Source organism: Salvelinus fontinalis, chromosome 40 (assembly GCF_029448725.1).
Source record: "Salvelinus fontinalis isolate EN_2023a chromosome 40, ASM2944872v1, whole genome shotgun sequence".
In the NCBI taxonomy this organism is placed as follows: Eukaryota; Metazoa; Chordata; class Actinopteri; order Salmoniformes; family Salmonidae; genus Salvelinus; species Salvelinus fontinalis.
Genome location: NC_074704.1, coordinates 27,946,076 through 27,973,809, shown reverse-complemented (window position 1 = coordinate 27,973,809; position 27,734 = coordinate 27,946,076). Strand labels below are relative to the sequence as shown.

The 27,734-nt window shown below is 40.9% G+C and overlaps 2 protein-coding genes across 6 annotated transcripts in view; one reads left to right on the top strand and one right to left on the bottom strand.

Moving 5' to 3' along the window:
- Positions 1 to 838: 838 nt before the first annotated feature.
- On the top strand, positions 839 to 12,331 carry LOC129839864 (peroxisomal ATPase PEX6-like). Of its 3 annotated transcripts, none has more exons than XM_055907561.1 (6): positions 839 to 927; positions 1,696 to 2,117; positions 6,180 to 6,316; positions 9,379 to 9,454; positions 9,638 to 9,755; positions 10,655 to 12,331. In XM_055907561.1, the coding sequence occupies exons 2-6, from the start codon at positions 2,115 to 2,117 to the stop codon at positions 10,789 to 10,791; spliced, it is 471 nt and encodes a 156-aa protein (XP_055763536.1). In that variant the 5' UTR covers positions 839 to 927; positions 1,696 to 2,114; the 3' UTR covers positions 10,792 to 12,331. The 3 variants fall into 3 exon arrangements, with proteins under 3 accessions (XP_055763536.1, XP_055763535.1, XP_055763534.1); XM_055907560.1 differs by having other exon boundaries at positions 1,223 to 2,117; XM_055907559.1 differs by lacking the exon at positions 839 to 927 and adding an exon at positions 1,155 to 1,390.
- LOC129839863 (potassium voltage-gated channel subfamily H member 1-like) overlaps positions 11,688 to 27,734 on the bottom strand; it is a 61,225-nt gene continuing 45,178 nt past the window's right edge. For 2 of the 3 annotated variants that reach the window (XM_055907555.1, XM_055907556.1), the window contains exon 12: positions 22,934 to 25,463. In XM_055907555.1, the coding sequence (XP_055763530.1) occupies positions 24,576 to 25,463 (888 nt within the window). In that variant the 3' untranslated portion in view covers positions 22,934 to 24,575. Of the gene's footprint in view, positions 13,408 to 15,796; positions 15,945 to 22,933; positions 25,464 to 27,734 lie in introns of those variants that run through there. The other variant, XM_055907557.1, reaches the window with a different exon arrangement.

The window sequence follows — 27,734 nt, the reverse complement described above, 5'->3', positions numbered from 1 at the left end:
TATTATTGACTGTATGTTTATTTTACTCCATGTGTAACTCTGTGTTGTTGTATGTGTCAAACTGCTTTGCTTTATCTTGGCCAGTTCGCAATTGTAAATGAGAACTTGTTCTCAACTTGCCTACCTGGTTAAATAAAGGTAAAATAAAAAATATTTTTTAAAATCACACGGACAGAGCTTAGCGCCAACTAGTACACGTCTGGATAAATCCAACGTATGCACCACACAGAACGCACTGCAAGTTTCCCTTGGCGTCGCAGACGGTCGTTGGCGCGCAAGCAGTGTGTGTGCAATAATTGAATAACATGGATTTCTAAATGTATTTTGCGACGCTCGCGCACGCGACGTGTCCGGTCTGGTCAGCATGTAATGCTTTGGCAAAAATAACTTTTTTCTCCGCAATTTGTCTCTAATTTTGCACACTACGCGGGTAGTCTTGGCGGGGGAAGCTCTATACTTGACAACAGGCAAGTATTGTACTCAAATTTCTACGCTTTTTTGCAAGCGCTGGAGTGTAGGCGGGATGTCAGAATCGTGGATATTCCTCGCTTGTACTGTCAAGGGAGAATTGTACTAGTGGAGAAGCGCGAGGCTAAAATCGATATCGACAGTGCTGTTTTCGTAAGCAAACAGCTGCTGCTCAAACTCGGGTTCGTGTCTAACTTGAACTGCTCACCAGAAAAGACAAAGACGTCCTACAGAGGCGAATACCTGCGAAGTCTCGGGAAAGCCGATGATAACGAGCATGCCAAAGAGCCATCCAAGGGCGCCGAAAGGGTCCACCTCGGTTCGGTTGTCGTGGCAGATTTCTGCAAGTGTGCCGAGTTGAATCTTCAAGACAATGGTGGCTTCATATCGCCGACTCATTGGTTCAACTTGTCAAATGAAGAGCCAGTGCCAGTCAGTAGCAGAGCTGTGAAGACAAAGGTGAGTAAAAATTTGTTCCTACATTTTAGTAAAGTGTTGTGCGACGTCCTCCATGTCCATTTGTATGCAGGTTGTAATTTTAACTCTAAACTATTTTTCTTCTTAGTTTATATTCAAATCAATTTGAATAGTTTCAAGGGAAAGTTTAATATGAAAGGGATGTGCATGCCCTTATACGCCCATTTTCAAATCCTGGAACATCCAAGCAACTGACAATTTGGGACACAGATCCGTCGACACAGTAATGATCATTATGCTGAATTCTTTGCTGCATTTCTTTTGAATTATCTCGGAGATGGAACCGGGTCCTTTCTCAGTCAGGTCCTCAGCTTTCTGAGAGTCTCTCTCGATCAGCATCACCGCTATTAGCCAAAGAACTCCACATTGATGCTGTCATCTCCCCAGAATACAGTTCTCATGGTCCCTTTGACAGTATCCTCTGTGAGCACTTTACCATACCAAGGTTAGTGAAATACTCTGCCCTTATCTGTACTAATTATACAAATGTTTTGTATTCATTATTAACCAAACAGAAGTGAATGGCCTGATATTGGGGAGGGACTATCTGAATTTGGCCTATAAGAAACTCCCGTTTTCCGTTTGTTGCAAACGGTTTTGCTATTGTGTTCACTAATGAATCCGACCCTGGCCTTGGTTTATGCTTCATACTGTTGCCCTACTGTTGTTGTTTTTGCGTCTTCCCTGTAGGATTTGTTTTGCACGCACCATGCTGTATTTGATCTTTTATCTTTGTTCCTTCTCTCCTAGACTTTGTGCGGCTGAGGAGTGTTTTGGGCGTCCCATCTGAAGGGCATCCTGAAGTCTTGGAGAGCAACTCTGAGGGAATCACAAGGTCCACACGTCAAGCAGACTAATGCGTACACTTATTTATACATTTACATTCGGAAGAACAGAGGGAGGTTGGCCATAATGATTTAACAAAAGTTTTTCCTATTCTACTGTGTGTGTGTGTCAGATAAAATAGCGTGCCACCATATCTTGCTGCTTTTCGTCAAATCTACATGAGCACATGATTGGGTATTCTATGACACTCTTCTTACTTGGAACTCTGAACTTTCATTCGGTGGCCGGTTGTGTATTTCAAAGTGAAAAAGGTTTGTGGCTCTACAGAGGAGGAGGAAGACCAAGGTCCTTACCTGGCAAACACTGTCCACACATCTCTATACATGGTACGTTTGAACTTTCTACATAAAATGTCGCATCAGTAGACAGATCCAGACAGTTTTAAGACTGCTTGCATAAAGTGAACGTACAATATTAGTTATGTCATGCTCTTTTGAGTGGTTAACTATCAATAGATCCTGGAACTAGGCTAGTGGTAAGGCCCACAAAATGTTGCCATACCCCTATCCGAGGTATAAAAAAACAACCACATTTTCACATATCTTTAAGGTCTCCCGTGTATGAAATGGAAGGTTGAGTAAAAATATATTCCTGCAAAAGTGCTTAAATTGATAGATATTGTGACACACCCCTTAACTCAAAGTGTAGAATAATTCCCGGCTGGAGGGGGTTGAGCAGCATAAGCTCATGTAACACAATATTGCAAGCTCTGATATTGATAAAATGTTAAATACAAGTAGTCAGCTGTCTGTTCTACATGCACAAACAGCATGAGGATACCTTAATGCGTCTTGAAAATATAGACCTGTAAACACACAGATACAATAGTCGGAAATATCAACTATGAATATGTATAAATGTAAACTTCACTTTTTGGTAGCTGTTCAATAGACAACTTTCCAAGTTAAATGTGGTCTCATTCAGTCCTGCCTGACAAAATACATACAGTTACATGTTTGTTTTTTGATGTTGTGGCTATTGTAATGGCTCCCCGGGTGCCGACGACATGGGATGTTGATTAAGGCACCCCCCCCCCACCCACACCTCTCTGATTCAGACAAGTTAAATAATAAAGACACATTTTGGTTGAAACCATTCAGTTGTGCAACTGACTAGGTATACCCCTGTTCTCTTTCACAACATAAGCACACAGTAGCAGCAAGCACGCTGCAACTGTAATACAACAGTCAGCTGTATAGTAGTGTATGTACAGCCTTCTTTTCCCCACTAAAAATGAAGTGTGCCAGGTTGATTTTAAAAGTCTGAGGTGACCAGGACATGAGTGTGTCCTCGCAGGCTGAGAAGACAAAAGAGCCAGTGGGGGTTGTAGTTCTTAGGCCTGACCAGCTTGCACAGTTAACTGGTCATTATGGGCAAGCTGCAGCGACGAGGGCAGTGTCCTTCCTTTATGACTGGCGGGGTATTGTGGCTGTGGGGTGATCATTTTCCATTTCGCCAGTTCGGTATAGTCCGTCAACAGATGCAGCTTGTATACCAAAGAGACCCATTGACTAAGTGGAATGTTATCCCAGCCTGAATGATGCTGGAGATACTGGTTGGTTGTCTGGTCGTCAGGAGAGTCTGTGAAACATAATATTTATAATATCTTGAATATGGCAAAAAGTCCTGTAGGCCATGTCTTACATATTTCTTTATATTCCTTTTGAAGTCAGTTAGGATGATGATCTGTCCGATATTAACTGACGGCGGTTGGCATTGATAACGGACTGGGGCACGCCCAGCAGGAGATGTGGAGAGTGACAGAACCTGGGTGACCTCGGTTTACGTAGAGGTTAGCTAGTGTAGCTAGGTCATAGACTATGATTATGGAGCAATGGCTGTAAGGGACGTAGCATAGCTCCACACTCATACATTTGAAGATGATCCCTGGGCTTTGATGGACAGTAAAAAGATTGCAGAGGAGCGTAAAAGCTAATTCTTCACATGCAAGACCAGTTCAGGTTGGTAGCAAATGAGGTACATATGTACATATGAGGGCAATGCATACCAGCTGTTTCCAGATGGCATTTTGGCTGTGAATGGCCTGACGTGTGGCAGTCCAGTTCCATGGTGTCTCTAGTAGTGCCGAGGGAAGGACTGATGTTGGAGTGGGCTTATCAAGGACTGTTCTGTGAGATTCAGGATGGTATTGACATTGGAGAGGTTAAATTCCGATGACATGTGATGGCCCACGAAGTTGATGGCATTTCTTGTCAATGAGTGTCAGGTTGTGTTGGTTCATTGCAGTGAACATCTGCCTTAAGCGCTTGTCATGTGTGGTTGCATTCTCTTCATACACCCTAACTGTCACCAAGTCAATATATACAGCAACTCCAATTTGTAAGTCGCTCTGGATAAGAGCGTCTGCTAAATGACTTAAATGTGACTTAAATGTAAATGTAAACTCCAGGGCAGACAGTCAGGATGGTGGGCATGTTTGTCTGGAAGAAGCAATGTGCCAGCTCAACTTGAACAGGATAAAAGTGCACCGGAACATCCCTTTGTGCATCACAAATGCAGCGAGCATTGGAATAGTTGGGGCTGCCATGCCATGCAGGCTGCTGCCTTTTTATATATCCAGACGAAGGTGTTTGAGTGTACAGTCGTGGCCAAAAGTTTTGAGAATGACGCAAATATTAATTTTCACAAAGTCTGCTGCCTCAGTTTGTATGATGGCGATTTGCATATACTCCAGAATGTTATGAGTGATCAGATGAGTTGCAATTAATTGCAAAGTCCCTCTTTGCCATGCAAATGAACTGAATCACCCAAAACATTTCCACTGCATTTCAGCCCTGCCACAAAAGGACCAGCTGACATCATGTCAGTGATTCTTTCGTTAACACAGGTGTGAGTGTTGACAAGGACAAGGCTGGAGATCACTCTGTCATGCTGAAGAAAGTCCAGCAAGCGCCAGGACCGTCTCCTAAAGTTGATTCAGCTGCGGGATCTGGGCACCACCAGTACAGAGCTTGCTCAGGAATGGCAGCAGGCAGGTGTGAGTGCATCTGCACGCACAGTGAGGTGAAGACTTTTGGAGGATCAATCATCCAGGAACAGTTTGGTTTAGGAACAATGCCTTTTCCAGCATGATGGAGCACCTTGCCATAAGGCAAAAGTGATAACTAAGTGGCTCGGGGAACAAAACATCGATATTTTGGGTCCATGGCCAGGAAACTCCCCAGACCTTAATCCCATTGAAAACTTGTGGTCAATCCTCAAGAGGCGGGTGGACAAACAAAAACCCACAAATTCTGACAAACTCCAAGCATTGATTATGCAAGAATGGGCTGCCATCAGTCAGGATGTGGCCCAGAAGTTAATTGACAGCATGCCAGGGCAGATTGCAGAGGTTTGAAAAAGAAGGGTCAACACTGCAAATATTGACTCTTTGCATCAACTTCATGTAATTGTCAATAAAAGCCTTTGACACTCATGAAATGCTTGTAATTATACTTCAGTATTCCATAGTAGCATCTGACAAAAATATCTAAAGACACTGAGGCAGCAGACTTTGTGAAAATTAATATTTGTGTCATTCTCAACTTTTGGCCACGACTGAATATGGTGGGCATATTGGATTTCTAACATAGATGAAATACACACAAATAGTCTTGAGTACAGTGCAGTACACATCAGAAAAATGTATCTCTTAAAACGTGAACTTATACAGGTGATTAAACCACAATTTATTGGAAATGTGGCAGCCATATTGGATTTTGGACATAATTGCAAGACTAGGGGCTAAACATATCCAATCCACAGAGGAACCTTAGAAAACAATCTTTTTTCAGTCAGTGTCTGAGAACAAAAACATGTGTAACTGTATGCATTTTTGTCAGGCAGGACCATATAGCACTGAATGAGAGAGAATTACAGTAGGGAATTATTCTGAGTTAAGGGGATGTGCCACTATCTATCAATTTAACCAATTTTGCAGCAAAATATTTTTATAGAACCATCCATTTCATATATGGGAGACCTTAAAGATATGAAAAAAAACACGATTCTGCTTTGTTATACCTCGGGTAGGGTATCTCAAAAGCTAAAGCCCTTTTTTTTTAGGATTGGCCACTAGCCTAAAAGTAGAGACGTCACAAAACGTCAAAGTAAACATGACTGGAGGAGACCCCTTGCAATTTTGGAGACGGCATCACATTAGCTAGAAAATACATTTGGGGTGGCTAATTAATGATTAAAAAGATGATTGCTTCACCCCACAGTTTGCCAAGATGATTAGCAAGTCAGCTAACGTTGTTTACAGTTATTTAGCAACCGCTCCTACACTCTTCTGCTTCAAACACCTGTTTCAAAATGTCGAGGTTTCTCCAGTTGTTTACTTTTTGCAATTGTGACACACCTTCCATGCGTATTGCTTCTGCTTTTAGGGCGGCTCCACCAATAGCCTGGCTCCCTGTTCCCTTGTTGGCGAGGAGCCTTCCCTCTGGACTAGCCTGTCTCCCCCTGGGCTCTCCAGCACCGTAGACCAATTCTCCACTATCATCCAGCCCCACATGAATGAAAGGTCAGCGTTAACTCAGCAGAATGACATCATCTTACACAACTGGGCCCTAGTGCAAACCGTAGCGAAAAGTTTTGCAATGGAAAACACTTTGCATCAGAAAAAATGGTTTCTTATCCGGCATCTTATTGGAAGTTTAGGTAGTCCTTCCCAGTTTTCTGTTTGGTGTCTAGTAAATACGACCCTGAGCATCTTCCTGAAAACAGACACGGACATAAATGCAATTCAAATCATAAAGGTTACCATTATTGGCTTGTATATGTCCGCTGATACCGCTGACCCAGGGCAACACGGTAAACGATATGTAAAGTGTAAGTGAACAGGATTTAGTCAGAGCCAATATAACAGGATACTGTATGTAGAATAACTGTTATCCACACTCCTTTGTACAGTTGAAGCGGAAGTTTACATACACCTGAGCCAAATACATTTAAACTCAGTTTTTCACCATTCCTGACATTTAATCCAAGTAGAAATTCCCTGTCTTAGGTCAGTTAGGATCACCACTTTATTTTAAGAATCTGAAATATCAGAATAGTAGTAGAGAGAATGATTTATTTCAGCTTTTATTTCTTTCATCAGCGGGTCAGAAGTTTGCGTACACTCAATTAGTATTTGGTAGCGTTGCCATTAAATTGTTTAACTTGGGTCAAACGTTTCGGGTAGCCTTCCACAAGCTTCCCACAATAAGTTGGGTGAATTTTGGCCCATTCCTCCTGACAGAGCTGGTGTAACTGAGTCAGGTTTGTAGGCCTCCTTGCTCGCACACACCTTTTCAGTTCTGCCCACAAATTTTCTATGGGATTGAGGTAAGGGCTTTGTGATGGCCACTCCAATACCTTGACTTTGTTGTCCTTAAGCCATTTTGCCACAACTTTGGAAGTATGCTTGGGGTCATTGTCCATTTGGAAGACCCATTTGCGACCAAGCTTTAACTTGCTGACTGATGTCTTGAGATGTTTCTTCAATATATCCACATAATTTTCATTTCTCATGATGCCATCTATTTTGTGAAGCCTCCTGCAGCAAAGCACCCCACAACATGATGCTGTCACCCCTGTGCTTCACGTTTGGGGTGGTGTTCTTTGGCTTGCAAACCTCCCCCTTTTTCCTCCAAACATAACGATGGTCATTATGGTCAAACGGTTCTATTTTTGTTTCACCAGACCAGAGGACATTTCTCCAAAAAGTACGATCTTTGTCCCCATGTGCAGTTGCAAACCGTAGTTTTGGATTTTTTATGGTGGGTTTGGAGCAGTGGCTTCTTCCTTGCTGAGCAGCCTTTCAGGTCATGTCGATATAGTACTCGTTTTACTGTGAATATAGATACCTTTGTACCTGTTACCAGCATCTTCACAAGATCCTTTGCTGTTGTTCTGGGATTGACTTGCACCTTTCGCATCAAAGTTACGTTCATCTCTAGGAAGATCCTTTGCTGCGCCTCTTCAACCTCAGGAGGCTGAAGAAATTCGGCTTGTCACCAAAAGCACTCACAAACTTCTACAGATGCACAATCGAGAGCATCCTGTCGGGCTGTATCACCGCCTGGTACGGCAACTGCTCCGCACACAACCGTAAGGCTCTCCAGAGGGTAGTGAGGTCGGCAGAACGCATCACCCGGGGCAAACTACCTGCCCTCCAGGACACCTACACCACCCAATGTCACAGGAAGGCCATAAAGATCATCAAGGACAACAACCACCCAAGCCACTACCTGTTCACCCCGCTATCATCCAGAAGGCGAGGTCAGTACAGGTGCATCCAAGCAGGGACCGAGAGACTGAAAAACAGCTTCTATCTCAAGGCCATCAGACTGTTAAACAGCCACCACTAACATTTAGCGGCCGCTGCCAACAAACTGACTCAGCTCCAGCCACCTTAAAAATGGGAATTGATGGAAATTATGTAAAAATGTACCACCAGCCACTTTAAACAATGCCACCTAATATAATGTTTACATACCCTACATTACACATCTCTTATGTATATGTATATACTGTACTCTATATCATCTACTGCATCTTGCCATCTTATGTAATACATGGACCACTAGCCACTTTAAACTATGCCACTTTATGTTTACATACCCTACAGTACTCATCTCATAGGTATATACCGTACTCTATACCATCTACTGCACCTTGCCTATGCCGTCTGTACCATCACTCATTCATATATCTTTATGTACATATTCTTTATCCCTTTACACTTGCGTGTATAAGGTAGTAGTTGCGGAATTATTAGGTTAGATTACTTGTTGTTATTACTGCATTGTCGGAACTAGAAGCACAAGCATTTCGCTACACTCGCATTAACATCTGCTAACCATGTGTATGTGACTAATACATTTGATTTGATTTGATTAGGAGACAGAATGCGTCTCCTTCCTGAGCGGTATGACGGCTGCATGGTTCCATGGTGTTTATACTTGAGTACTATTGTTTGTACAGATGAACGTGGTACCTTCAGGTGTTTGGAAATAGCTCCCAAGGATGAACCAGACTTGTGGAGGTCTACAATTTTCTTTCTGAGGTTTTGACTGATTTATTTTGATTTTCCCATGATGTCAAGCAAAGAGGCACTGAGTTTGAAGGTAGGCCTTGAAATACATCCACAGGTACACCTCCAATTGACTCAAATTATGTAAATTAGCTTATCAGAAACTTCTAAAGCCATGGCATCATTTTCTGGAATTTTCCATGCTGTTTAAAGGCACAGTCCACTTAGTGTATGTAAACTTCTTACACACTGGAAATGTGATACAGTGAAATGGTCTGTACAATGGTTGGAAAAATGACTTGTCATGTACAAAGTAGATGTCATAACCGGCTTGCCAAAACTATAGCTTGTTAACAAGAAATGTGTGGAGTGGTTGAAAAACGAGTTTTAGTGACTCCAACCAAAGTGTATGTAAACTTCCGACTTCAACTGTACCTTCTGAAAAAGTCAACATTTAGATGTTGGACAAGCCACCCAATGGCTGCACTTTGTTGTTCTAAAAGCCTTTTTTTTTTGTCTTTTCCATAATGTTTGTGACCTTGTGGTTTCATCTGCTGCTCTTTCAGGTTTGACAAATTGGTGTGTGTTGGGATCAATGAAGACAGAGTCTCAGCTGCAAGTTCTGAAGGCCATAATCAGAAAGTACATGTGTGATGCCTGATTATCATTTATTGTCAAACATGGAACAGCAAAAAGCTGGTAACACTACTGGTGTTTTTCCCCCAGTAGTTATCCTTGCAGAATCAAGGTTAAAGTGCGGAAATTTGTTTCAAACATATGGTATGTGTGCTGTATGTGAATTGCTGTGTGTTTCTGTGCTCTCAGGGTCAAGGTGGACCCCAGCGTCAGTCTCCAGGATGTAGTGGAACGCTGCCCTGTATGCTCCTCTGCTCCAACGCCATGATGTCTGCCGTTAAGAGGAAGATTGCATGTGTCACTGACGGTACGTTTGGCCCTCACAAATGGAGACGTGTACGTTTTCCTTGTAAATGTCTGTCAAAAATCCATTTTAAGGTGTAAAAAAAAATCTATACTTTTTGTCTTAAATACAGGGATTTGAAAGCCCTCCTGAAATATAAGCATGGAAAACTGTGATGTATGATTGCCTCAGTACCTCACTGTTCACATGAGTGGGCTAAACAAACGGTCAAATCATTTGAAAATACAACAGTTCCTCTTTAGAATTATTTACATTGAAATATTAAAGAACAACTGTTGTATTTTCAAATGATTTGACCGTCAACCGTGATGCTCTTCAACGGTATCTTTATCTTGTCCATTTATTGAAAAACATACTTTTGGAGTTGTAAAATCAATGTGGACAATCTACCCAAATAAGGTGTATAAAATCCAGTCTCATTGCTATGAAACCATTTTATTTTATTTTTTTATCTGCTGCGTTCTTGCATTTGTCCTATCCCTGCAACTCCCTCATATCATGTAGAAACAAACATGAATGTATCTTATTTTGGCAACACATGGACACAAATTACAAAATCATTCAGTCAATTTTTTAAGTTTTTACTACAGTGCAAAAATTTGTGGTAATTATGTTTTTTTTGTTTTTTTTTCATTCCACAAAAACTTAAACCATTATAATTGAGGTACTGGGAAATATATAAAATACCCTTCTTTCATATCATCCTTTCTAAATACCAATCATATCTACTGTTAATAGTATTTTAAGAGATGACCGTCTCAGTTCCTAGAGCCCTATGGCAACCTCAAGCGTCAGTAACAAGTGCAATAGGGACTTATTTATCTCTTTCACTCTCCTATATACTCTCCCCCTTTTTGTTTCCACTGCCCCTCCATTTATTTCCCTCCCTCTTTCACTCTCAGGTCTGGACACAGAGGATACTCCTCTTATGCTCTCTGCCGACGACTTCAACCAAGCATTGGATTGTCTCAAACTGTCCGTCTCTGAACAAGAGCTGCTCAAATATAAACTCATTCAGCAGAAACTCACTGCAAAATAACCAAGCCGCCCAAGCCTAGTGCCATCAAGTATTCGGCTAAGCTATTCTCTTCTGCATGCACTACGTTACCCCAAATCCTCTACCACAAGCGTGTATTCCTCAAGAGTTTTGGCTCTGCAAAAACCTGGGGGTGTGAAGTTCTTTTCTCTGCACTAATGAGTGGTGTCATTTAGTCCAAGGGACCAAACTAGTACACAACCTAATTAGTGCACAACATTGTATGTGGACCACGTTGGTACAGTTTGCAATTTGCACAATCAATCTGAACAGTCAAGGTAAGGTTAGTGCTCTATATTTGTAACCACTAGTGTCTGAATTGAGCTGAAGCTTCAGAACTTGGTAGTGTTAATGGCAGCAACAAATGCATATGAGTTGTTCAAATGAAAACTAGTATATCCATGGCCCTCCAGGAGAAAAGTTGGGACGTCACTTTCCTATATTCTCAAAGTGACACTAATGCTGCTGTTCTGTTTAGTTTCTCCTATTCTCAGAGTTACTAGCCATATGTTGTCCATTAATTGCAAAGTTGTCTCTTACTGAGTCTTGCATTTCAACAGGACGTTCCAAATCTGTAGTTTATTTTTCCAATGCTTCCCCAACCTGAACTGTTTTGAATGCTGGTTTCTTTTACAAGCCGTCCTTTCAGAGACTCGTTTGAGCAACAATAGACCCAGCCAAGCCTTCAACAGTTCAAGTAAAAACAACTAATATAATGGGTTGATGGAAAACCAGCATACTCAACAGTTCTCCTAGACCAAGTTTTGGGTAACACTGGTTGGTGCAGAGTTTCCCCTTCCATCCTGTAGATCATTTGCATAAAATAAAGTAATACAAAATGTACAATTATTTTAAAAAACAAGTACAGTTTACAGAACAAATACACATGGAAACAAAGCTACCGCATTAATCCATGAGGATGTATCTGGGTCACACTTTATTAAGTTGTCAGTTTATTGCTTTAAGGAGTCATCATTTGTTACAGCACGAGTAACAAAGCTGATGTTCCTCTGAGTGACACATCGTTGGAGGAATTTCAATGTGTATGGTTAAAATCAAAGTTGAGCTTGAACTAGAGTTTAGTAATTCTCTACTATAATTGACTATTTCAATTTTGTTCTTTGTGAAGACTGTGGAACGAAAGTTAATGTATTTACATGTGAAATGGAAATTAGTATAAAGTGTAACCATGATAAATTAACAATCTAATTTATATTATTCAAAGATTGCTATCACTGTCAAAAATTATACTTATATTTTTGTAGGGTGAGACATTGTGCTTTCCATCTCATGGTAGCAAAAATGACAATGATTACAAAAGTAAGACAAACAAATCTATAAATTGTGAGTTGTGTTAACTATAACTTTCAAATGGTGCAAACTTTTATTTTTTTCTAGCCAGGTTAAGTAATTGTAATGTTTATGTAATGAATTATCTGATTTTAAAAAGTCTATCACTCAGGTTGGTAAAATAAACTTTACCAAAATATTAACTTGCTTTACTTGAAACCTTGCCAATAAAGACTACATTGAAGTGTCATAAGCAGGGCATATGATATTTTAAGCGGTTTATTTTATGAGACCTGATTTGTGAAAGCTCGTCATTCACCTAAATACAATAGGCAATATTAGATAATGTAGTAAGAAAATATGTTTGGCAATAATAATAAAAAGTTAATGTCCTGTCCACGGCATTGTAAAGTAGGCTTTATGAATTGAGTGTCAAAGTGTGTCCTTGAATTGTCACCTATTTGTAAAGGAATACCGGTCCCGTGTGGCTCAGTTGGTAGAGCATGGCGCTTGCAACGCCAGGGTTGAGGGTTCAATTCCCACGGGGGGACCAGGGTTCAATTCCCACGGGGGGACCAGGATGAATATGTATAAACTTTCCAATTTGTAAGTCGCTCTGGATAAGAGCATCTGCTAAATGACTTAAATGTAAATGTAATGAATACAAGCATTTTGCTACACCTGCAATACATCTTCTAAATATGTGTATGTGACAATACAATTCGATTTTTTTATGTTTACCTCAAGGTTTTACCTCTTTTTCCTTTCAAGTCACTTGGATGGTTTATGTAGAGTAAAGAAAAATGATGGGTCAGATTGTTAATGGTGACCCTTTCATTGGCCCAGAGTTGCAGTAATTGTGTGTACCTACTGTGGATTAGATATTTGCACCTGCTAGCCACGGAGAGGCACTATTTTCTTATTCACCCACTCAAACACAAATTTGCTTATGTAAAACAAATCATTCTCTGACTGGAAAAGATCTATCCTAAGAACACAGCGATAGTTCTGTTAAACTAAATGTATGCCTCTGGATGTAAATAATGTACTAGTCACACTCATTGTACTATAATGAACCATAACACATTTGTATTTGAAGAGATATAGGAGAAGATCTCGATTAATCAGGGGGTCTAGATGTCTGTTGCAGGTCCCTTGTTTTCACAAAAGACGCTAAACCCCTTTTCTGTTTGCTTTGGGTTTTAGTTCGTTGCTTTGACAAAGATTCCAAACGTAGTTCTTCCATGTCTTCGTCGTTCATATCGAACTCAGGCGGGGAGATCCTCTTTGCCAAAGCCTCAACTGAAATACGGCATTCGATTGCAGGTTCTGTAAGACAAAGAACATGTGTTTTCAATTTGATCATCATTTGTAATTTGACAAAAGGACTGACTAAATGCTATAACAGGCCTATATAGTTCAATATTAATTTAGATATTAATTTTGATACATAATGTATCAAGATAATACAAAAAGGAAATGGATAAAACAAAGGATACAATTTGGTTAGTTAGGCAATTGTAAATTATACAATATATCCAGGTTGAAATATGCTGACCGCTTCCAATGGGAAATGATGATTACAGAGGCAACAGACCAGATCATTAGCGTGCCACTAGCATTGGAGTTTATCCTGCTGGTGGGAATTAAGAGGCTATCTGATTGGTCATGTACATCAGTTCTTACAGCCAACCAAAAATCTGACATGTAGGTTGAGGGGGGGGGGGGCTGACCTTTTGAAGCCTTCAAATGGATTTACTTAACTACTGCACCCCATCTTACCTTCACTAATGCTGTAGTGTAGTGTTATCCTATCCTAGAGACTATAGCTGTATTCAGAATGACATACTCGCTATGCCTACTTCATAGTATGTTTGGCTGCAGTGTACGAAGTATGCAGGGTAGTATGTTTATTTAAGTATGGTTGACAGATCAGGATGTCACATTCGCCCCAAAATGTAATAACAGCAAGGAGTATCTGACGATGTAAGAATTGCAGCACTCAAAATTAGATATATTTTCTACCACGTAGGTCGCACAAATGAGTACAGTACCAGAGACACTAGCAGCAGAGGGCACACATCAAGAGTGCAAGCTGAATATGGGGATCAATGGAGATTCTCCAATTGAAAGTTTTTGTAAGAGCTTACAAGTAAAGTAAAAATGTTTATGACAACTGGGCCTCAAATGTAAATGACACTTTAACAATGTTTAGATTTAGGCATGTATCTGTCTATCCCATTGTATGTTGTAAAACTTGCCTCTGGGGGACACATCAAACCACTAGAAAACTGAATGGGGTACAATGGAGCAAAACCTATTGTTTCATGTTATGGCTAAATCAAAGTGACTATTTATTGCATGAGCTCACTCTACACTATCACAGGAGTGTCCCATTTCTATCCCAGAAGGCATTACTGGAGGAAGATAGATATGCCCCTCTTTGTCTCAGATCTGATTGACATATTTAGCAGCCAACACTTATCCTTAATGAGTGATGCGATAGTATTCTGATGTTTGAAATCAAACTGTCGTGAGAATGGGACGCTAGCTGTAGCCCAAGCTAGCCTACTAGCAAGGTACTAACTCAAAATAACTCTAAGGGAAAATCACAATGTTCAAAATAATACTCTAGTGATTTTAGAACAGCAACTAGGTGTTGGACTAACATTAGCATTTGCAATCCCGCACGGACTACCTCCCCATATTCATTACCGTATGTAGTATGTTTAGTACAATGTGCATGCTCATGTAGTATGCAAGTATTTAGCATGTAGTTCCCCATTCCGAACATAGGCTATGGTCATGTTGAGTGCCATTTGTTAATTGACATGAGCTGCTGCATTCTGGACTGACCTTAGTTTGTTGATGGTTTCATCATGAGAGCCAGTGAGGATAACTTTACAGTAGTCCAGCCTAGATAAAATGATAGCTTGGACCAGTTTTTCAGTGTCCAAGTGGCCGATGCATGATCTGATAAATAGAAAACAGGGTTGGCCCCAAGACTGACCCCTGTGGTACACCAGTAGACTGAGCGAATGGCATATTAGTTAATTACAGTAAACAGTGGTCTGTCGTTGGGGTAAGATTGGAACCTCTGCTGGGTAATCATTCTACTGCATTTCGAGGACAGGAAAGTGTGCTGTGCGCAATTGCTCTTGAGTTCTTCCTCTTTCCTTGACTGGCTGTGAAACCCGACAGGTAGGCATCACAGAACTCTAATTATTAAGCTGAATATGAACTACTTTAGTGTACAGTTAAAAATATTTTATCCAGTTACACTATACATCAACAGGTATAACACATTATGCGAAACTTCTCAGAAGCACGTTTGGCCTCCTTATGTCTTATATAATCTAGTAATGATCCTGACAAACTTGTCACTTGAAGACCTGATACATAATTTGACATTGCAAGCCTTATAATAAGACATCTCAATGGCTCCTGCATGCTTATAACAAGTTATAAAGAATTTTCACTGTCAGCTTTAAATAAAGTGTTACTGTGTATCCCTTTAGACATTAATTTATGATTAGTATTAACGGTTTTTATTAAGTGTCAGAAGACTGCACACAACACACTCATTTCCTTTGACCAAAAAATGTTCCTCAACTGTTGGGGTTGGGTATCTTTTGTGACGGGTATAATTCTTAAGAATAATCCGTTTTGATGGGAGGGGAGGGAGTTTATTCTTACGTCCAACACTAGCCATATTTACCGCTTACGTGGCCTTTGCTACTTTCGTGCGCTTCATCCTCTTCCTCCGCATGAGGGTCACCTGAGGCCTTTTCAACCCCGCGATGAGCAGCAGCAGTCTGGGCCGGGACTTGGTGAGCCAGCTTCTCAGTAGCGTCCCCTTGGGAAACCTAGGGGAATGGCAACAGCTTAATCCACTAGTTTATACAGCACCATTATATACGCGTGGTGTACACGATATGACCGCTAACTTCTTGACAGTCAGTCATGCAGTCAGTAACAATCTGCACTAGAGGTTGTCCATTGTTGTAGTAATGGCATATAAAGGAGAAGAAAATGATCTCATACAGTCATGCATGTAATTTCTCTGTTGAGGATTTCTCTTGGAAGCTTGTCTCACCATGTTAATAACTCATATCTCACCAACTATTACTGGTTCCAACTTTAACATCTGCTCAATACATGGAAAGAGATGGTCAATACTCTTTTAGGCTTGAGGCTTGAAGGTGAAATGCTTGTTTTCTTTCTTTTCGGCAGTATTGACCTAGATAATTGCACAGATGAAATGCGCAATCATTCATAAGTACAGATGTCAATAATAAATTGGTCCCAATTTTGCAATCAAATCCGATACCTACTTAACCGTTCATCCTGAGTAAAGGCCCTGCTGCCAGTTAATGGATTTGAAATGAACATGATTGGATCTCCTTTCACATAATCATATTGCGATCCTGAAAACTCACTAATGTTGAAGATAAGTAATACCACTTTGTCAATTATCTGAAGCCCTTCAGGTGAGACTATACAGCAATCAGCTAACTGGAAATGTTGATCAAGATCTGATCTCAAGCCAAATATACTGTTAGTGTGATTAAATATATATATTACATTACATAACCACAAAAGGTATTTGCTAGGCTGCAAAGTGTGGGTGTCCCTTCCTGTGTTGTACTTGTTTAGTTGCCCCCAATGAACTTGTCTGTTCATGTGATTATGCAAAGAACATACTATACACAATGTGGCTGACATAACCTGAACTATTGACCTTAATATGTGACCAACACTCTTGGGTTTACCGTAAAGTTATGGACTGCCTATGCACACACATCAATCTCATCTCCTCTGAAACCTATATCACCAGCCTTTTTTTCTGTATGAATTTTAGACTAATACAATATTATTTTCTTGCTTATCCTTAAAAAATGCACAGCTTAAACACCTGAATACTTGGAGGAAACACAGTGTGTTACTATGGCATCTAAATTGCACTCACTTGTGGCAGGCTTCCATAAAGTACGCCTGAACAAGAAACCAGAACAGTACCTCAACCAGTAAAACTCCTCACCGAAGCACCATAGCAACCTTCTTACGTCGAGTGTCGTACCCCTCGCAGCCCCAGTTCTGACTGCTGAGCACGATGGAAAATATAAAACTTTCAATTGTTCGACTTTTGCTGGTCGAGCGCGGCTAAACTGGTCAGAGAGAAATCTAGCAATGTTTAGACGTGGTAGGGCCTTGTTGAAGCCATTGTTGTCACTCTGCGGGCTTGATGTTAAATGTACCGAGAGCAACGTTGTTTGTTCAGTGCACCCATCCCCGCTCCCTCACCATCACCATTTTTCATTAGCTTTATGAATAGAGATCCGGATAGATTTCCCCTTTCTCAGTCCTCTCAAGTGGTACAAGGTTAGGAGATGGGGTCTTCAATTCAAAATGAGTTGTTTCATTTTTGTACCTTAATCAGTGTCCTACCGCTTCAGGAGCCTCTTCAGATATCACGTTTTATTGAAGCCTGTGTGAACCCTCTGAATTGTTCTTGACCTCTTGCTGATCTCTTCATCCCATCTAGGTAAGTGTCTCTGGTCGTTTCAAGTAGTTGTCCAATAAATGTTGCTCAAAAAGTGTCGGAAATCCAAAAACATTTCACCAACAAGTGCGAACAAATATTTTCCTCTTCCATTCGTTTCTTCACTTAGAACATTCCTTGTTGATAATGGATATTTCCACACCCTTCTATTTCCACATGATACATCCAGGTTGTCCTTTCTGCTCTGATAGTGCCCCCTCTCAACTTGCAAGTGTGTGGAGATTGCTATTATGCAGTTTACAATTCCACCTCCCAACCTGAGAGCTGAAATCTTGCCATTTTGTTACTGACCAGTCCCCCGAGTCAGGTAAGCCAGATAACATATATTATTCTCACCTGTCCGTCCTGTAGCAACTAGCAAGAGGAGCTCACTTTTAGTGTCTGTGCAAATCTTAAGGCATTTACAGAATCCCCAACCAGGCTGTCACTCTTAGCAAATGTTCTTCAATAGCATTACAAATGTTCCTCATTGGTAGCTAAAGAACCATTCATCCAAAAATGATTAATCCACAAGTGGTTTATTTTTTCAATTCCAAACACTGATAAGAGTTCAAATACAGTTATAGCCAAATGGTGGCTCTAAAATATCTATTGAGAATAACTTTTCAAAGTAGAACGGACCATAGTCTGTGTTTGGCATGAAAACTACCAAGATACCACAATTACTTTCTTACAAGTTATTAGCACTTGCCTTAAATACATTAGGAGTTGAGCGGGTCTTACTCCTGAGCAATAGTTAAGAGTTCAAGTATTAAAATGGAGGTGAGAAACTCCAATTGCTGCCATTCGTATATCCACACCCAAGCTACCCCTCTTTAAAGCCACACAGTCAACTTCCACTCTTCTTTCGGCACACGACTTACAGTACTCGCCTAAAGTTCCTACCTCTGGAGGAATAACAAACGGAAAGCAGTCCTTACCAATTGACCCCACACATTTGTTAGGTTATGCCCCCCGCGTCCCTGCAAAGGCACATATATGATCCCGATAGGAGTTTTTTTTCCTCTCAAACTAGAAGGTTCAACCAGGATGCAAAAACAAATCTGCTAAATAATAGGAGGCCATGAACTCCACGGGGGAGGCAAGGAGGGGGCTTTAAAAAGGAGGGTCCACTCAGCAATTCTCACTGCAAACAGCAACGGATGATCCCGGCCAGCCAGCCAATCAGGGGGTCGACCACAGGGGCCCCGTTGCCATGACATCCGGCACTTGACCAATATAAAAAGCACAACCAGTGGACAATGTATAAAGAGGTCAGCCAAACTGGCATGTCCCCACAGTAAGCGGGCACATAGTTGGATCATCTAACTTAAGTTCACTTACATCGGAATCTTTGCTTTTCTGGTGGAAGAATAATCTGACCATTCATTTCCAATACCTTTATTATTGTACTTTCACTAGATTCTTTATCCCGGGGGAAATATTTGAATAAAATGTGCTCTACTGGCTCAAAAGTGACACAAACACTATTTAGTACCCACCATGCTCAGAAATGTATCCTTTTCCACTCACTATCAGCTACGACACCTTTTGTTAGTCCACCTTGTGCATTTAGTAAAAGAAACAGCTGTAATTGTAGTGGCTACATAGTGCTCTCTAGAGGGAGCTGTGGCTTCAGCCAATAATTCATGAGATGCAGGAAATGTGTCCTCAGCCCAGGCAGGAGTGGGAGGAGTAGGACTGTAATGGCATGCTTAAGTTGACAGTCTGCACAGCTCAGGATAGACCCCTGTTTTGGCACTGCAAAGATTGCCCAAGAAGAAAAAGGGGGAGGAGGGTGGAAGACCTGGCACTGCATTGCAGATCATCAAATGGGAGGGAGGGAGGGAGCTGGGATTTCCCGAGGGAAAAGATTTAGATGCACTATTGTAAAGTGGCTGTTCCACTGGATGTCATAAGGTGAATGCACCAATTTGTAAGTCGCTCTGGATAAGAGCGTCTGCTAAATGACTTAAATGTGATGTAAATGTAATGCTGTGTGATTCCCTGTTGTAAGTCTTCAGAATATCAAATATGCCAGTCTAATGGCTCCTCTTACTCACTGCAGTTTAGTGTGTTAGGGTATGCATTTCAATGTGTCTTAATATTACAATTGATAAACATTTAATTATTATTTGTAGTTATCTTTGATTTAATAATTTACCCCCAATTATCCAGAGTAATTACCCTGATTATAATGGAACCTTGAGTGATTGATCCTTATACACTTCACACATGGTTAAGTGTGAAGCCTTTATACAGTTCATTCGGGAAAGTATTCAGACCCCTTGACATTTTCCACATTTTGTTACATCACAGCCTTATTCTAAAATGTATAAATAAATAAATAAAAAACATTTAAATAAGTATTCAGACCCTTTGCTATGAGACTCAAAATTGAGCTCAGGTGCATCTTCTTCCCATTAATCATCCTTGAGATGTTTCTACAACTTGATTGGAGTCCACCTGTGGTAAATTCAATATATTTGACAAAATTTGGAAAGGTTCACATCTCTCTATATAATGCCCCACAGTTGACAGTGCATATCAGAGCAAAAACCAAGCCATGAAGTCGAAGGAATTGTCCATAGAGCTCCGAGACAGGATTGTGTTGAGGCACAGATCTGGGGAAGTGTACCAAAACATTTCTGCAGCCTTGAAGGTCCCCAAGAACACAGTGGCCTCCATCATTCTTAAATGGAAGAAGTTAGGAACCCCCAAGACTCTTTCTAGAGCTGGCCACCCGGCCAAACTGAGTAATCAGGGGAGAAGGGCATTGGTCAGGGAGGTGACCAAGATCCCGATGGTCACTCTGACAGAGCTCCAGAGTTCCTCTGTGGAGATGGGAGAACCTTCCAGAAGGAAAACCATCCCTGCAGCACTCCACCAATCAGGCCTTTATGGTAGAGTGGCCAGACAAATGCCACTCCTCAGTAAAAGGAACATGACAGCCCACTTGGAGTTTGCCAAAAGGCACCTAAAGACTCTCAGACCATGAGAAACAAGATTCTCTGGTCTGATGAAACTAAGCTTGAACTCTTTGGCCTGAATGCCAAGCGTCACGTCTGGAGGAAACCTGGCATCACTCCTATGGTGAAGCATGGTGGTGACAGCATCATGTTGTGGGGATGTTTTTCAGCGGCAGGGACTGGGAGACTAGTCAGGATCGAGGCAAAGAGGAACAGAGCAAAGTAGAGAGAGATCCTTAATGAAAACTGGGGCGACGGTTATGAGAGCAAAATTACAAGATTGTTATAATACTGTTATTGCATAAAATGGTTGTTCTTTGCAACAGAATAGGGTTCTTAGAACTCTAATGTGTATGTGTGAACTGAGAGTGGGCCTCTGGGGCTTAATGCTGATAGTAGATTTACGATGCCTTAGGTGATAAACCTAACAAGCCACATTGCATTCATGTGAGGGAGATTGCTCCAGTCTGACTGGAAGGTACCAGGGAGAGATGGCTCGGGTATGGATAATGATGAAGGGAACCTTGTTTTTGGGGCCAGACTTTGGTTTCCACACAATGAGAACAGTCTTTACAGTAGATAGTGTCTGCTGTGAATTATTCATTTCTTTCATACATTCATACAAATCCTAACCATGTGACCCATTCCACACATCTGTTGTTTGTCATGTAGACTAAGGGGGTGGATCTTTGCTATAAAAAAATAGCTGTGCAGCGTTGCTCCCCATCCAACCTGACAGAGCTTGAGAGAATCTGCAGAGAAAAATCTGTAGAAACTCCCTAAACACAGGTGTGCCAAGATTTCAGCATCATACCAAAGAAGACTCGAGGTTGTAATCGGTGCAAAAGGTGCTTCAACAAAGTACTGAGTAAAGGGTCTGAACGCTTATGTAAATGTGATATTTCAGTAGTTTTTTTATACATTTGCAAACATTTCTAAAAGCAGTTTTTGCTTTGTCATTATGAGGTATTGTGTGTAGATTGAAGAGGGGGGGAACTATATAATCCATGTTAGAATAAGGCTGTAACGTAACAAAATGTGGAAAAAGTCAAGGGGTCTGAATACTTTCCGAATGCACTGTAAATATTTTTTTTTATATTTTATTTTAAACTAATACAAATGCACAGAGAAAATATATATCTAAAAAAAATAGGGTTCAAAATTATTGGAACCGCTAAAGATTCTTATAAAAACAAACAAAATCTGCATTAACGTTCTACTTTTTAAATTAATCTCAGTTTAAATAACTGTATTGTGGTCGTCCATGGCTCCCTGTTTTATTGGGGTATAAAATGAGGTAACACACATGTAAATGTATCATCCATCGCTATGGGAAAATGCCAAAAACTCACAACAAGAACAAAAAAATTGCCTAAAAAACAAATATGCCACTTACAACTATTATGTCAACAATTAAGAGGTTTAAAACCACTGGAACAGTGGTAAACCTGCCTGATATTGGATGCATGTGTATCTTGTCCCCACACACAGTAAGGAAGATGGTTCGGGATGTAAAGAAAAATTGAAGGGCCAAAGTTGGAGAATTATGGAAAACTTCAGGTCACCAAGTAAGTCTTTAAATCTAGAATTAGACGCCACCTCCATGCAAATAGGCTCTTTGGAAGGGTTGCCAGAAAAACTTAATTGAGAGCAACCCACAATGGAAACGCTTGGAGTTTGCATTGGCACTTGGATTGGAACCTGTGCAAATAGAGCTCGATGGCCACGCACAGGAGTGGTGGGTTTGGCGTCAAAATAAGAATACATATGCAGAAAATAACCTCATACCTACTTTAAAATATGGTGGTGGATCTTTTGATGTTATGAGCTATTTAGCTTCCACTGGTCCTGGGGCCCTTGTTAAGGTCAACAGCATCATGAACTTTACCAAGTACTGCACTAGGGCATTCTAGCCCAAAAACCTTGTTGCCTCTGTCAGAAGGATGACACTTGGCCGCAAGTAGCTCTTCCAGCAAGACAATAAACCCCAAGCACATATCAAAATACACAAAGAAATGGTTAATTCACCACAAAAATCAATATTTTGCAACGGCTATCTGTCTACGGACTTGAACTCCAATGAAAACCTGTAGTTTGAACTGAAGACGGCAGTCCATAAGCGCAGACAAAGGATATCAAGGCTCTGGAAAGATTCTGTATGGAGGAATGGTCTAAGATCTCTCCCAATGTGTTCTCCAATCTCATAAAACATTTCAGAAAAAGTCTGTGCCGTTATCCTCGCAAAGGGGAGGGTGCCGGAGTGTATTAAAAACCGGGGTGCCAATCATTTTGACCCCTATCTTTTTTTTTTTGAGAAAACAATTATTATTTGTTAAACAAAATCTCTTTCTCTGAGAAATTTTATTAGTATAAAATATATATTTTTCCCAATTTTTTTGACATACAATATAGCTCAGTATTTGTATTATTTATTTTATACAGTCTTTTTGCCCATCTTTATCAAGGGTTCCAATAATTCTGGACCTTTCTGTACAAGTATCCCCTTTTACTCCTTTAATACTGCAATTCAAATGCTAAAGACACAATATAGATGGCAATACTTTGCATATTATATCAACAGTGATGACCAAAAATGCACAAAGGTTTCATAGTTTAGACAAATTCAGATTGATTTCTTCCCATGACAATTTAGGAGGGATGTCGGTTGAAAAGATGCCATGGTTTCCACCATACATTGAAAGTTCACAATCATGATTTTTCCTTCATTTTAATATCACAAGGAGAGAGCAATGGTGTAAAGAACAAGCCACAATGCTTTTAAGATATTTTTGTGTAAATTTGCTTCACTAAACAAGTTTACAGTTGTTTCCAATGTGTGCTTTGAGCTAGCATAGCAACATTTGTTTGGTTGTTGACTGGACAAAACCAAATAATAAAACGGTTGGACGGGGGTGAAAACGCATATTTTAGAAATGGCTCAAACATGTATTTTTGGTGTAACTTAAATTTAGCATCATACCGTATTATAATGACCAAACATGTTAGCATGCGAGGACATTTAACACACACAAAAATGCAAAAATATCGAGCTTTCCCACTGAAATTATACCACACATGGTATGCGTTCATATTGTGCAACTGTGCTCATGTACATGTACCCGCTGCCATTGGGCAGTGATGGATATCCAACATAACAATCCATCATTATTTTTACAAGATTGTACTTTATCCCAGTAATACATGAACCTTTGACAAACTATAATTGAAAGCAAATCCATTCATGGACATTGTCATTTTTAGATATGTGCATCTTCGCTGTTGCTCCACACTGCTCATGTTATCATGGCAAAATCGCCCCCTGCAAGTTGAAGTGCTTTGAGACCTGGTGAAAAACTATATAAACGCAATAAAATATTAGTGCTCATTTCAATTGAGTGCACAGATTTGATGAAAATCTCCGTATGGGGTTAGTCATTTTACCACGAATCCAATTGAAAAGAAATTAGACAACAAATGTGTTATTTATGCGGTTTACAGTTTGAATCCCTACAAAAGTAGATCGATGGAATATCGCACAGAATGTCCCTCAAGGTGCAGAGATAATCCAGATGTGCATTTTTTTAAATCCAGATTACCCCTATATCTAATAATAATAAGAAAATGGTAAGAAAATCCCTCATTACTCATCTGTACTAATTTAGGAACATCTTACTGCCCAAGTCTTCACAAAACCTCTCTCACAATTTTGCGACACCGCAGCCAGCTCCTGGATGAATTCTAGGACGTATTCACTTCATGGTCCATAGACCAATGTTTCACAACTTTAGTTCGAGTACCCCCAACAGCACACATTTTTGGTGTAGCACCGGACAAACTCACCTGATTCAACTCATTGAGGGCTTGATAGTTAACAAGTTGAATCAGCAATCAGTGCTTGTCCGGGGCTACAACAAAAATGTGTACTGTTGGGGGTAATCTGGGACTGGAGTTGGGAAACACTGCATAGACTGCCAAAACATGCAGTGTCAAGATTGTGAGAAGCTGTCGTCCTTATGGGAATTGGGGGAGGCTGGTCGTGACATCTCAAAGAAACTGGATGAGTGAGAGGCCTTTCTCGAACTAGAGGCCTTTTTCGATTTTAGCAGTTGAAGCATCTCGGCCAGCTGTGCCTCCACCACCGCCATGCGGCCATTAAGAGACCCGATGTCTCCCCTAAGTTCCTGCTTCAGCTCCAGGAAAGAGGCGTGCATGGTCTGTACGGGTACAGGACAGACAACCAGCTTCCCTTCTGACTGCACAGGGCTCCGGTCCTGCGGAGTGCGGGCGTCACCCACGTTATCTAAGCGCAGGTCGCTCTTGGTAATACCGCTGTCACAAGAGTCCGTCTTCTTGAGAGACATCTCGTTATGGGACTTAGTCCTGTCCGGCAAGGTCTCCATTGACTCGGCCTTAGAAACGCTGCTCCACGACTCTGCTTTCACAACAGACTCCTTGAAACGACCCCAGCCCTTTTTGGTCTTTGGCGCAGGCTCTACGGACTTGCAGCCTATGAGGTTGCCGTTTTGGATGGCAGGGGCATGAAGCACGACTCGGCTAGAGGGCCTGGAGGACAAAGACAAAGATGTGGATGAAGCTGTGGGAGTGGCAGGGCTCTCGGTCACCATGATGATGCTGGTGGAGGCGAGGACCTCATGGACCTTGGTTTGCTCAAGGTGGCCAGTGCCACTCTCCACGTCTGGTGGCTCCCCCTGACAGGTTCGCTCCACTGCCAGTCGCGCCTCCCTCTGCTGCCGGAAGCGCTGGAAGAGGCGACGGACGGGGTGGTCTGGAGGAAGGTTCAGAGGGGCCTCGTTACTCCTCTTGAGCATCTCCTCTTCCTCACGTTTCACATCACTGATCTTCCGGAAAACTATCTGTAACAAGAAATCAGAACGTCAGGTTGGGATCAAGCCCATCTTAAATTCATTGGGTCCAAAATGACATTTGCTGCATTACATCTACTCAACACGTTACCCTTTAAGTATTTTAACTTTAAGTATTTCTTTGGACACTTATGACTTAAACATTTCTAAACTGAAGGAAAATAGCATAATGTCCCTAAGCCTCCAAACATACACTACATGACCAAAAGTATGTGGACACCTGTTCGTCAAACATCTCATTCCAAATCATGGGCATTAATATGGAGTTGTTCCCCCCTTTGCTGCTATAACTGGGAAGGCTTTCCACTAGATGTTGGAACATTGCTGTTGGGACTTGCTTCCATTCAGCCACAAGAGCATTAGTGAGGTCGGGCACTGATGTTGGGCGATTAGGCATGGCTCGTAGTCGGCGTTCCAATTCATTCCGATAGTGTTCGATGGGGTTGAGGTCAGGGCTCTGTGCAGACCAGTCAAGTTCTCCCACACCGATCTAGACAAACCATTTCTGTATGAACCGGGGCATTGTCATTGTCACAGGGGCATTGTCATGCTGAAACAGGATGGAAGCACAGAATCGTCTAACATGTCATTGTACGCTGTAGCGTTAAGATTTCTCTTTTTACTGGAACTAAAAGGGCATATCCCGATTCATGAAATGTTCTTCGACATGGAGGGTCAGATGGTGGTGATGTCCTAAGAAAGATGTACAGTAATTATGTCATAAAGCAAAAAAGTGTCGGAACAACAAAGTGTTGGCATTTGGGAATAGTTAATGCCTCATAAGGGAAGTTGGCACTGACTAACCAGGTTTGACTGTAATTCAAATCTCAATCGTGGAGAGTTTGGAAGTGGTAATGTTTAATTAGATCAAATGTAGGTAATATTGTGCAACATCATTACAATAAACATGTGGAACTGGCACGTTAGCATCGACTAGTAGGCTACTACTCCGAGGACAACCGCTCACTGCCCTAAAAATATCAGTGTGGGTTTTGTTTGTCTCATTCATTTATTTATTTATTACATTTTGAATGGCCAGCTGGAAGCTCACAGGAACAAGAAGTCTGCATTGTGTTTATGTAACACAGTGGTCTTTATTTAGGTGCACTCAGCACAAACACAAAGCAGTAGCGGCAAAAAGTAAAGCAACTACCCCTCACCATAGTTATTTATCAAGGCAGTGGAAATGCAAAGTGTGGCCCCTTTCAAAACGGATGAATATATTGAACCACATTGAAATCATGGCAGGTGAGACAAAACAATACAAACACATAAATAAGTAATGTTGGGGATAGGAAACATAATCAAAAAGGACAAATCTTTTATGGTCTGCTAATACAACAATATTAAAGGACCGGTGCACTAGTAAAAAAAAAAAAAGAAAGAAAAAAAAGATTTTTCAAGCAGCACCCCTACTTCCTGCAGCTATGAGCACAAGTATGGTTCTGAGAGCATTTATTTGAAACCTTGAAATTGTAGCAGTTTAACCAAGTAACTGAAATGAATTGATTTTCTTGTCGCATCAGATATTTTAGAGCGAAGTGGGTGAGGTTAACATTGACCCAATGCCTATCTAAATGCTTTAAGCAACGCTTCATTCAAACTTGCCAGATTAAGGCAAAGCACTGGTCACAATCAATACACAATAACTTTCCATCTCAAAGCAAAACGCAGCTTTAGCTGTCTGTTCAAACAGAGACCGTCAATGTCTAATACACATTCAGACTCTTCTCCAAAGACTGCTCCAAAAGGCATTAGACTATCCCACAGTGCAAATGACATTTGTGTATTCATAAAGCACAATCCCCTGAACAGCCAATCAGATCTTTTGTATTTTTGGCAGACCAGAGAGCTGAGATAACTGCTTGACCTGAGGAAGGATTCAGTACGGCTAAAAAGTAGTGCTGATCGGATAAACAACGTCTGTTCAATTATTTGAATTGCATTTTGTTCATTTTTTTCTCCTGTGAGCTCAATGCACACATTGCACAGTTTCTCTAGAGATAAATCATATATAGCCTGAACTGTGCAATGTAGTAGGGAGTTGTAGTTTCCAACAGGCCAATATTTGAAAATAATAAACTGGCAAATATTGTACAATCCAGGTGTGCAAAGCTCTGCCAAAGGCGATTCTAACATATTGACCCAGCGGTGTGAATACATATGTAAATGATTTTCATGTATTTCATTTTCAATACATTTGCTAAAATGTCTAAACATGTTTTCACTTTGTCATTGTGGGTTATTGTGTGTAGATGGGTG